Here is a 12222-nt window from a genome sequence, read left to right on the forward strand (position 1 = left end):
AAGTTGTTTGTCCATTAAAATAACATCAAATTGATCCGAAATACAGTGAAGACATTCTTAATGTTGTAAATGACTATTGTAGCTGGAAACGGCCGGAAAAAAAAGAAAAGGAATATAAACATAGGCGTACAGCGGCCCATTATCAGAAACCATCACTTCTGTGTTCCAATGGCACGTAGCCTTCATTTCTCAGAACAAGAATAGGCTGACGAGTTTCAGAAGAAAGGTCTTTGTTTCTGGCCATTTTGAGCCTGTAATCGAACCCACAAATGTTGATGCTCTAGATACTCAACTAGTCTACAGAAGGACAGTTTCATTGCTTCTTTAACAGTTTGCAGCTGTGCTAACATAATTGCAAAAGGGTTTTCTAATAATCAATTAACGTTTTCAAATGATAAAGTTGGATTAGCTAACACATATCATGCCATTGGAACACAGGAGTGTTGGCTGCTGATAATGGGCCTCTGTACGCCTATGTAGATAGGCATTTACAACATTAACAATGTCTACACTGTATCAATTTGATGTTATTTTAATGAACTTGTTTTTTACTTTTCTTTCACAAACAAGAACATTTCTAAGTGACCCCAAACTTTTGAATGGTAGCGAATATATTTTTTTATTTTACCTTTATTTAACTAGGCAAGTCAGTTAAGAACAAATTCTTATTTACAATGACGGCCTAACCCGGCAAAACTCGGACGACGCTGGGCCAATTGTGAGCCGCCCTATGGGACTCCCAATCACAGCCGGATGCGATACAGCCTGGAATCGAACCAGGGACTGTAGTGACACCTCTTGCACTGAGATGCAGTGACTTAGACCACTGCGCCACTCAGGAGCATTTAAAGACAGCGTTGATTTTTTAAAATGTATAGTCAAAAACAATGGTTTGCAATAGTGTCAACCCAGAAATACGAAGTGATTGAGGTTGAAGCCATTCTAAAATAATTATTTGTACAGATACTGATCATAATTTAAAGGCAGTCACTCAGTGTTTTAATAGTATTGTTGGGTATGCCCAGTACAGTTCTACAGTCTATTCTGTCGTACCTATCATGCAGGTGATGCTGCTGCTACCTGGTTGTCCATGTGAATGAGTAATGTCACAAGGTCATGAGTACACATTTTAGAACCCCAAGAGGCACAACTCTTGATTCCTGAATTTAGCTTGAAGGCATGAAGAAAAATCCATTGAATATGTAATACATCATTCTCAACTAAAAAAACATCTGTGTTCCAAACTAAGGCTTTCCAACATCCTGTGCAAAAACAACGCATTTTGAGTTAAGATTTTTGCTGGTTCTGCACTTTGACCGCAATGATACAACTTTCACTAGTCCACTCAACTACAATACAAATGTACATTATATACACTCAGCCACCACAGCAGTCCATTAGCAGTATGCTTTTTTCACAGCTACTTTGTCAAAAATGGTAAGGCCCTTGTACAAATGTCAAACTTAAATAAGACAACATTGTTTTACTTACAATTATTCCAAAACAATTTCTATCACGACATTCCACAACGCAATGTTGCAAGAGTTTACCATAATTTTGCACTGACATAGCTACATCTTTGGAATATGAAATCTATATTCTTAAATTGTGCCTTTAGAATTATTGTTTCCAATCTTTCTTTCCAATCTTGAACAGCTGAAAACGTATATCTGTTATTAGGTAATGCCTCAATGAAAGCCCTTGCTTTTGGATTATTATTTATGCAGGTTCCATCCTTTCACAATATCTGTTCATTTTTATTTTAAAAGACATTCCTCCATTGACTGGTCCATAACTGCTGTGAAAGCCTTGGCTCCATATTAGTAAAACCCAGTTTACAGTCATTAGTGTCATTAAACCAGAGGTGATGTTGGTAACTATGGCAGCTTTCATATACACTGAATGGCTACGTTATGAATGGTTTGATACATACTGTTTGATACATGCTGAATCGGTCAGGCCCATTAAACATAAAACATTGATTTGACATGACAGTTGTGTTGGAAAGGATGAAAACAGAATACACATTTTAAAAAGGTTATTTTTGGCACAACATAAATGAACACAGAGCATGGTTTCCTCTGGGTGTGTGAGTCACATTCATCAACACCAAGAGCTCCATACTCCACTGGCTGACTCTGTTGTGTTGCCACACTCTACATGTGGTTCTTTAACCTCTGCTGTCTACTAGCCTCTGAATCACAGGGCCAGGAAAGAGTTATCTAAGTAAAGTGGTGAACAGGTTTTTACACAGTCTCAGCCCACATTAACTTGGTGTCTGAAGTGACTGAATTTGGATCGAAGGAATCAGTTTCTGACTGACAAACTGAACTAGTCAGCATTTTATACCGGGATCTCAGCCTAGCTACAGCAACTCCAGGCCTAGTGATAAGCTCCCTCTCATCCCATTCCGCTATGCCACAGAAAGGGCTCAATCTTTTGCATACTAAATTATATGTGGGTATAATGCCTCTGATTCTCAATAATCAAGATTGTGTGGACACCTACGCACCTGCACAGTCTCAAGAGGAGATTGTCTTTTGGTGTGACCTTACACCCCACTTCACATTGTGTGCTTTGCATAATCTGTTGGCTCCATAATGAATCATATGTTAATACCTGGTCTCGAGTCTTCCCCAATGTCAGGGGTACGCTTCAACCCTGTGAATGTCAATCGTACACATAACTTACATGCTGACCAAACCGGACGCACGCACGTTGCTTTTGTTCACCCACACCAGAAGCGATCAGGACACGCAGGTTGAAATATCAAAACAAACTCTGAACCAATTATATTACATTTGGGGACAGGTCGAAAAGCATGAAACATTTGTGTCAATTTAACTAGCTAGCTTGCTGTTGCTAGCTAATTTGTCCTGGGATATAAACATTAGTTTGTTATTTTAGATGAAATGCACAATGTCCTCTACTCCAATAATTAATCCACAGATAAAACAGTAAACTGAATTCCTTTCTCGTCATCTCTCCTCCTTTCTCAGGCTTCTTCTTCTTATTTTGGATTTAATATGGCGGTTGGCAACCAACTTTACAGTGCATTACTACAACCTACCGGAGTGTAGACCTAAGTTAATCTTTCAATCACCCACGTGGGTATATGCTCCTAAAAACCTATGAGGAGATGGTATGTGGGCATATGCTTCTAAAAACCAATGAGGAGATGGGAGAGGCTGAACCAATTTCTATTTTACCGCCTGGCCAAGCAGACGCTCGCTGATACCAGCGAGCAGTGTGGGTGCAATGATTGAATAACATATGTGGAAATTTATTTTGCAACGCTCGCACACGCGACGTGTCCGGTCTGGTCAGCATGTTAGGCACCATATCCTTCAATAGCTTTAGATGTACAAACCCCATCTGTGCTACTCTCCATTTGGGGGGATAGTGTTGCTTTCTCTCTTTACTCCTTCACAAGACTTGTTAGTCATTCAAGTCTTGACTTAATCTCTAAGCTCCTGATGGAGCAGGGCAGAGAACCTCGACAACAACACCTCTCCAGTATTATGTTATTCGGTTGCGTGCTCTTTTTCCACACCTCATGCCAGGTGGTCCCCTACCTCTTTCATTCCTTCCTCATTGGTTCCTTTCCATGTCTCTCTGGGATGGTCAGCCCTCTCTTGACCAGTGGATTCCATTCTAATGTCTGCCTGGTTATGCTGCACCAAGGTCATCCACAGTTTAAACTGCTTTGAATTAATAGCTGATAGACTGCTGTTATAGCTAAGTCATCAGTGAAAGGCCTATTGATCTACTTACTATAGTGTTTTAATTAGAGGTTGTTTGTTATTCTACTATCATTCTCAGTGTAGGGCTAAGCGCACACTAATTGTGGATGTAGATGGGAGCGTTAAGGGTCAGCTCTAGAGTATCTCCCTACTTTCAATGCAATGCCAACAGAACATTTGGACGGACTGAGTGGCAATGCATAAAAACAACATGACTGAATCATATAAAAACTGTTACAGAAGGACACAATCAGCTGTATGTGTTCTATGTCCACCAATAACCATCATTCCACAGCTTCAATAGTCTGAAGGCAATCTGTATCAGCTTCCTCTTCATTGTGCTTCAGGTGCACTAGAGAAAGAGGAGTGACAACAAGGAAATGAGAACTGACCACAGGGACAAAATGAAAAAGACAAAAGTGCAAAAGCAGTGTAATGAAATGTCCCTCTTCAGTGTTCCTTCCTTCTATGTTTTTATTTTACTGTAAGTCCCCCTTTTCTTATGGCTAATAGTTAATCACTCCACATTAGGGTTTTATCTCCTGCTCAAGTTGATCAAAGCTGTCCTCACACAATGGAATCTTTGATCTCTGAGCCCAGTCTCACCCGAGGCCGCGGGCAGATGGGTGAGATCTCTACAGTGCTCTCCTTCAAGTTCAGAGGCCTCTTTTCTGACTCGGAGAAGCTCTTGCTGTTGTCTGGTGATGAGCACTCATGTGGCGGTGTGTTGCAGATGTAGTTGTCATTGAGGGTCTGGTAACCCTTGTGGTCTGACACAGAGGCTGGCACTGTGCTGTTGCCATTCAGAGGCAAGTTCTCTGCCGGATTCCCCACTAGCCTGGGTTTCTTCTGCTGCATGTTGGGGCACTCGCCTTCCTTCAGCATGGACTTCATGCGGTCGTGGTTCCTGTAGACCGCAAATAGGGAGAAGACCACCAGGGAGAAGCCCAGCAGGGCACACACTATGATGAGCTCGTTCCAGTAGGTCTTGGTGTTGATCTGCGGGGAGCGGGTCTCTCCAGGTAGGATGATTGGCTCCTCCTGTGGGACCAGAGGGGTGCGTGAGCGGCCAATGAGTGTGGTGCTCTCCTGCCTGGCCTCTCCCCTAACACAGTAGTTGGCCAGGAGTTGCCTGAAGCCCTCCTCCACTGACCAGCATTCATAGGTCTCCTGTCTGTCAGCCTGGGCCACCACCACTAGACCTCCCTCAGGACTGGGGTACAGGAAGTGACCTGCACCCTCACTGTACTCCCACTTCCTCTCAGCCAGGTTGGAGCGCAGCTTACAGGGCAGCACTTTGAACATGTTGGCTGGGATCATTATCACCTGGCATGTAGACATCCCTGCGGACAATCAGAGAAAGGGCTTTATTAGTTTTCATTTGTGAAAGCAAGTCCATCTCAGGTAGATTAACCAAACTGCATTATTATATCAGTATGGTAGCTGAGCAGGACTGCGATGAGAATGAACATATTAAATAAGCTTGGAATTGATAATCATGGTAGGGAACATTGGAATAAAATGTTATTCGAAATGTAAATGCAGCAGTTCCATAGTAGAGCACAGTGTTACAGTTTAGAGCTGAGATGATTTAATCCAGCAGGAACGGATGGAATGGTACAGTACTTACGTGTGGGTGGGGGTTTAGCAAAGCGAGGGCTAGGCTGTGTCTTGTTGCAGATAACGGATGTGTCTGCCTCGTCCACGTCCTGCTGCCAGTGGCTGAGAACACAGACACAATGGTATATCAGACAAATGTGTGTCTCAGAACCACTCAGAACCTCTAACTGACAATCTACACATAGCAGGTCTTTACAGACTACATCATGTACTGTAAGCAGACAGCATTGAGCATTATCCTGTATTGTCACTTTTTCTTTGGTGTGCTCTAATGTCCCGAAAAGTTATCAGTCATTATGAGGGCTTAGCATCTAACTAGTATATACCATTATCTGGCATCATGCTAATACAAGGCTAGTATCTCTTTGATGAGCAACACCTACATGTCCATGAGTGGACCATAGAAATGTAATGTATGGAGGCAGGTGGTCTGGGGGAAACATACTTTTCTAGTCCACCCAGCCTGACATTCAGACACTGCCGCCCTTCCCAGGCACAGTAAGGGTCTCTGGACAGGACACACTCTCCACAGCTCTGGTAGTTGGAGCAGTTAGCCACCGGGACCTCCACCAGGCCAGAGTAGGAGGACACAAACAGCAGGCCCTGTAGAGGAGAGACCACCAGACAGTCAGTCAGGGGCCAGGGTATCTGGGCCACATATTAGGTATCAATAGGTATCTGGGTCACATATTAGCAGACATTTACCTCTCTCTAAAACAATGTCAACACTGTACCCTTGACGATTCTCCTGAGAGGAAGTTGCATGCAATTATCTCAATGAACGTGAGCTGAGCTACCCTTTAGGTTCCGGCTCTCTTCGCGTCTTATGAGACCCCTAAACTGCCAGTGCTGACATTTAGTGAGCTCATCATTACTCCCACTATGCTCCATAAATAAACTGATTTCTTTCTCAGTACTGTACCTTCTCAGAGTCCAGTTCAATGTGCTGTACAGGCTGGGGGTCAGTGAAAAGCATCATCTCTTCAATGATGTGCATCTTGTTGTTGACATTAATGGCTTTGTGGAGTCTTCCATCATCTGCCAGAGACATATGATAGAGCAGTGGATGGTTAGTGTCTGCTAGAGCTCTGCCTCTCATACAGAAGGGGAAAGGTTCTGTCGGCTGAGGCGGTTTACAGTACAGTACCTGTTCCAATGAAGAGCACATTGTAGTGTTTGTTGATGGCCTGGACCCGGTGGACAGCTATCTGGGTGTAGCGGACGCTGCGTTTCAGCAGGAGGGGCTGGCTGCGGATCACACTGTCCATCAGGAAGTGGTCCTTGACGAAGTTTAGTACCTTGTCAGGCATGTGCAGAGAGGAGGAGATGCCCTGGTCCCGGGCTGCATTAGTGATGCACTGTGGAGAGAACACAGGGAGTCTCATAAGCACACACTGGGCAACAATACACACTACACAAGCTTACTACTACCCCCTGCCTATCCTCATAAATATGTGTTTGTATCCCTCAGTTGATGATTTGATGTGTCCGTGATAAGTCTGCCAGGAAATTAAAGTAGCCGTAGCAGTGGCAGCTTTGATAACATCAGACCTTCTGGGAAGAAGGCTGCTAGTGACAGCAGAGAGACAGATAGCTGGTTAATCACTGATGTTCAGTCCAGATTGCTGATGTGTCTGAGAGGCAGGCTAGAACACATCCAATCTGCAAACACGTGGTTGGCCTACTACAGGTTACTTAAACCAGTGGTTCCCAACCAGGGGTACTAGGACATACTTGGCCTATCCACAGGGGATACTTGAGAAGACTCATGAGACCATAGGCCTACTGGTAAAATACACATGAGAGGGTAATTCAGGGGTACTCCAGGCAGAGCAAAATTCAGTTGGTGGTACAGTAACCCAAAAAAGCTTGGGAACCACTGACTTATACTGTGTAAGCCGCCCAGCAGAGGGCAGTGGTAACTCACCGCTCCAGGCCGTGGATCAAGGACAGGGTGGTTGTAGGTGTACCACTGCTGGGTCTCCCGGTTGACCTCACGGTAACGGCCGCTGAAGGCCCTCTCCACCTGGTCCATGGTGAAGGCACACACTGCTGAGCTGCCAGAGGCCCCTTTATACCTGGGAAAACACCACACAGCAGTGAGGCTACAGCATGTTCCTCTTTCCTAAAATCATCCTATTCTTTACTCTGACAGTAGTGCTGAACTAATACAGTGCCTTGCAAAAGTATTCATCCCCCTTGGCGTTTTCCCTATTTTGTTGCATTACAACTTGTAATTAAATTGAGTATATATACACCTGTTCTGAAAGGCCCCAGAGTCTGCAACACCACTAAGCAAGGGTCACCAACAAGCAAGCAGCACCATGAAGACCAAGGAGCTCTCCAAACAGGTCAGGGACAAAGTTGTGGAGAAGTACAGATCAGGGTTGGGTTATACAAAAATATCCTAAACTTTTAACATCCCACGGAGCACCATTAAATCCATTATAAAAAAATGGAACGAATATGGCACCACAACAAACATGCCAAGAGAGGGCCGCCCACCAAAATTCATGGACCAGGCAAGGAGGGCATTAATCAGAGAGGCAACAAAGAGACCAAAGATAACCCTGAAGGAGCTGCAAAGCTCGACAGCGGAGATTGGAGTATCTGTCCATAGGACCACTTTAAGCCGTACACTCCACAGTGCTGGGCTTTACGAAAGAGTGGCCAGAAAAAAGCCATTGCTTAAAGAAAAAAATAAGCAAACACATTTGGTGTTTGCCAAAAGGCATGTGGGAGACTCCCCAAACATATGGAAGAAGGTACTCTGGTCAGATGAGACTAAAATGTAGCTTTTTGGCCATCAAGGAAAATGCTATGTCTGGTGCAAACCCAACACCTCCCATCACCCAGAGAACATCATCCACACAGTGAAGCATGGTGGTGGCAGCATCATGCTGTGGGGATGTTTTTCATGATGGCGCTAAATACAGGGAAGTTCTTGAGAGAAACCTGTTTGTCTTCCAGAGATTTGAGACTGTTCACTTTCCAGCAGAACAATGACCCTAAGCATACTGCTAAAGCAAAACTTGAATGGTTTAATGGGAAACATTTAAATATCTTGGAATTGCCTAATCAATGCCCAGAACTCCATCCAATTGAGAATCTGTGGTATGACTTAATAAATCTTTTTTTCCCCAATTTTCGCTTAAAATGACATACCCAAATCTAACTGTCTGTAGCTCAGGCCCTGAAGCATGGATATGCATATTAATGGTACCATTTGAAAGGAAACACTTGAAAGTTTGTGTGAATTGAATGTAGGAGAATATAACATAATAGATCTGGTAGAAGAAAATACAAAGAAAAAAACAACAGTTTTTTTTCTACCACCATCTTTGAAATGCAACAGAAAGGTCCCAGTTCTAGCCATCACTCTAGTTGTAATTATGATGGTGTCAACAAGATGGCAGCAGTGTATGTCCAAAGTTTCAGACGGATAACTTGAAGTATGAGCGAACTACATGATATTTAGTGTGAAGTCACCCAGGTACATTTGGGCAAATCGTGAAGGAAACATTTGCATTCATATTACATTTTTCTACAAGAACATTGTCAAATCTGTATATTTGGACTTTGATTTAGCTTTCCAGTAATAGTAGCCATATTAAGTTCAACATTTGCAAAACAACCAGTTTTCATAACTTCATAACTGAATATTTTTATAAATTTGTCCAACAGGAAACCGCATGCTGTAGCACAAGGTTAGTAGCTACATTTTATGACAGATACAGGGATTTCGGATACTCCCGGAAAGCCCAGCTCATTGGCTATCTATCTAGATTTGTATTTTTAATTCCAGGTTGTAAGGCAACAAAAATGCCAAGTGGGGTGAATACTTTCGCAAGCCACTGTATGCAGCACTTGATCAATAACGTCTCAAATACACCATAGACGACCAGAAGGAATGGAAATGTGGCTGTTTGGCCATGACTGGGTCAATAAAAATGTGCTATAAACTGACAGTGAGCTGTTGTTGTATGGAGAAAAGTATAATATTATTATTATTATTTTTTTTTTTTAATCTATTATTTTACCAGGTAAGTTGACTGAGAACACGTTCTCATTTGCAGCAATGACCTGGGGAATAGTTATAGGGGAGAGGAGGGGGATGAATGAGCCAATTGTAAATCTGGGGATTATTAGGTGACCGTGATGGTTTGAGGGCCAGATTGGGAATTTAGCCAGGACACCGGGGTTAACACCCCTACTCTTACGATAAGTGCCATGTGATCTTTAATGACCTCAGAGAGTCAGGACACCCGTTTAACGTCCCATCCGAAAGACGGCACCCTACACAGGGCAGTGTCCCCAATCACTGCCCTGGGTTAGTGGAGATGAGTGAATGATCAACTCAGACACATAAGCTTTCATTATCCAAATCAATGGGCTTATACACTCTTGCATGCTCTATAAGTGATAATGTCCTCACCACTGTGAAGTAAAGACCCCGTAGAACACAGTGTTCTTCCAGTCTTCTGGGCTGGGTGTCAACACAAACATGTCCTGGATGATGTTGAAGGGGAAGCCATCATCAGGCAGTGAACACAGGAGCTGGGCTTTAAGGAAGGTGGTCCATTTCTTCTGCAGCACCCTCTCTCCTCCTTTGTCACCCTGTAATACAAGCAGAGCTCTGTTACATGGACCCACAGTCATAGTAACCCAGTGTCCAGTAGAGGGCACATGTATGTGTAAACTGTAAAAGTAGTGGAAATGGTGAGAATGCATGATAATCCCTGCTGCAATAAACACGCGTCTGAATGATATCATGGCAAACAATTTCCCTAAAATGATTCTACCGCCATGTTGTTTACCCCCAAACTAAACAAACAATGTAAACAAACAAGGCACTGTTTGAATGTACTTAAATGAGAAACAATAATCCTATAGTGAAACCACCAGACTGAGTACAACAGATTGTGGACATAATACACATCCGCCCAGGGTCAATAGAATTCTAGGTCAAGAAAACAATATAAGACATCACAACTGGATGAGAGGAGAACACTGGGGGCACTGGGGAAGCCAAATGCTTTTCAATGAGAGAGAGAAAAAAAGGACACTGCTCACACACAATGACTCTCCACTGACACTACAATTCTCCGAACCTGTGCCTGTGACACTACCCTGCCTGGTGGGTGGGGGGGTCATCTAGGGGAGCATGGTTGCGGGTTGGCTTGTGATGCAAATATAGCAGCACAACTTTTCCATTAAGAAATGTAATGCCTATACTTTTCACAGATAGTTGGCTTGAAAAAAATTGAAAAAATACATATAATTTGTCTGTTTACATACACTTGAGTCTGTGGCTCGGATTGCAGCAATTATTCAAATTCTTGTCTGGGACATAGATCTAAGGAGATTGAAAAGGCTGAGGGAGCAACGGTAAGGACTAAAAAGAAACAAAGTCTAAGTCTACATAACCCAGAGCCCTTTAACATGTGCCTTCGTCCGAGTCCCCGTCAGCCCAACATTAATTAGAGGAAATGACATCGCTGAACGGGAAAGGGAAATGACACGTGACTAAATGCTGAGTTTCTGAAGCAATTACTTGCTGTAGTAACCCAGCCAGATAATGAGCTACATACAGTATATTCCCTGCTCTGCTCCCCCTGGTCTACCTAGTTATTATTTTATACTAGAGAGAGTGTGTACCTAAAGTCTCCTCCTGAATATTGGACAGAAAGCACTCAATGTATTAACCCCTTACATAAGTCTCCCTTTCCAACACAGATGCACAATTTTAAGAGTTTCAATAGTACCAAAGCTTTTTGTGTTTTTCTGTTTTCCACAAAGCTATACATTGGAGCAAAAAAGTATTTAGTCAGCCACCAATTGTGCAAGTTCTCCCACTTAAAAAGATGAGAGAGGCCTGTAATTTTCATCATAGGTACACTTCAACTATGACAGACAAAATGAGAGAAAAAAAATCCAGAAAATCACAATGTAGGATTTTTAATGAATTGATTTGCAAATTATGGTGGAAAATAAGTATTTGGTCAATAACAAAAGTTTATCTCAATACTTTGTTATATACCCTTTGTTGGCAATGACAGAGGTCAAACATTTTCTGTAATTCTTCACAAGGTTTTCACACACTGTTGCTGGTATTTTGGCCCATTGCTACACACAGATCTCCTCTAGAGCAGTGATGTTTTGGGGCTGTTGCTGGGCAACACGGACTTTTCAACTCCCTCCAAAGATTCTTTATGGGGTTGAGATCTGGAGACTGGGTAGGCCACTCCAGGACCTTGAAATGCTTCTTACGAAGCCACTTCTTCATTGCCTGGGCGGTGTGTTTGGGATCATTGTCATGCTGAAAGTTGAAGTGTACCTATGATGAAAATTCCAGGTCTCTCTCATATTTTTAAGTGGGAGAACTTGCACAATTGGTGGCTGACTAAATACTTTTTTGCCCCACTGTATCTTATTCCATAGCTGGCCTCACTGGAGCAGAACTTCTACTCTAAACACCTGAATAAACATAGTCAACTAAAGACATAGAGAGAGATGGACTTTAAGTAATGGAAGTTGCTGATGAGGAAGATGCAGTATTGGTGGATCTTTCTATAAATAATGGGGCCAATGTGTGACATTGGGATATATTTTTCAAAATGGTTTGAAACAAAAATAAAAAGCCTTTTCATGCAGTTCAACATGTGTAATTAGAGAAATAAAAGTGAATAACTCCACCAACACAACAAAGGCCTAGGATGATACATTCTTTAACAGGGTTCATACAGACATTGATGATTCAAATTCATGGACTTTCAGGAACTTTTGTAATTTTCAAAGACCTTAATGCAATTATATAATATATAATTGTACATATAGGGCCTAATATATAGGCCAAACA

At 42.6% G+C, this 12222-nt stretch overlaps 1 protein-coding gene across 4 annotated transcripts in view; it reads right to left on the reverse strand.

Moving 5' to 3' along the window:
- Positions 1 to 1468: 1468 nt before the first annotated feature.
- Positions 1469 to 12222, reverse strand: part of LOC124036366 (semaphorin-4B-like) — a 103228-nt gene continuing 92474 nt past the window's right edge. For all 4 annotated transcript variants that reach the window (XM_046350878.1, XM_046350897.1, XM_046350888.1 and 1 more), the window contains 7 exons: positions 9799 to 9980; positions 7291 to 7441; positions 6511 to 6721; positions 6286 to 6401; positions 5809 to 5966; positions 5374 to 5465; positions 1469 to 5086 (listed from right to left, as the gene is read on the reverse strand). In XM_046350878.1, coding sequence (XP_046206834.1) covers positions 4311 to 5086; positions 5374 to 5465; positions 5809 to 5966; positions 6286 to 6401; positions 6511 to 6721; positions 7291 to 7441; positions 9799 to 9980 — 1686 coding nt within the window. In that variant the 3' untranslated portion in view covers positions 1469 to 4310. The remainder of the gene's footprint in view (positions 5087 to 5373; positions 5466 to 5808; positions 5967 to 6285; positions 6402 to 6510; positions 6722 to 7290; positions 7442 to 9798; positions 9981 to 12222) is intronic.

This window comes from Oncorhynchus gorbuscha, linkage group LG01 (genome assembly GCF_021184085.1).
Source record: "Oncorhynchus gorbuscha isolate QuinsamMale2020 ecotype Even-year linkage group LG01, OgorEven_v1.0, whole genome shotgun sequence".
In the NCBI taxonomy this organism is placed as follows: Eukaryota; Metazoa; Chordata; class Actinopteri; order Salmoniformes; family Salmonidae; genus Oncorhynchus; species Oncorhynchus gorbuscha.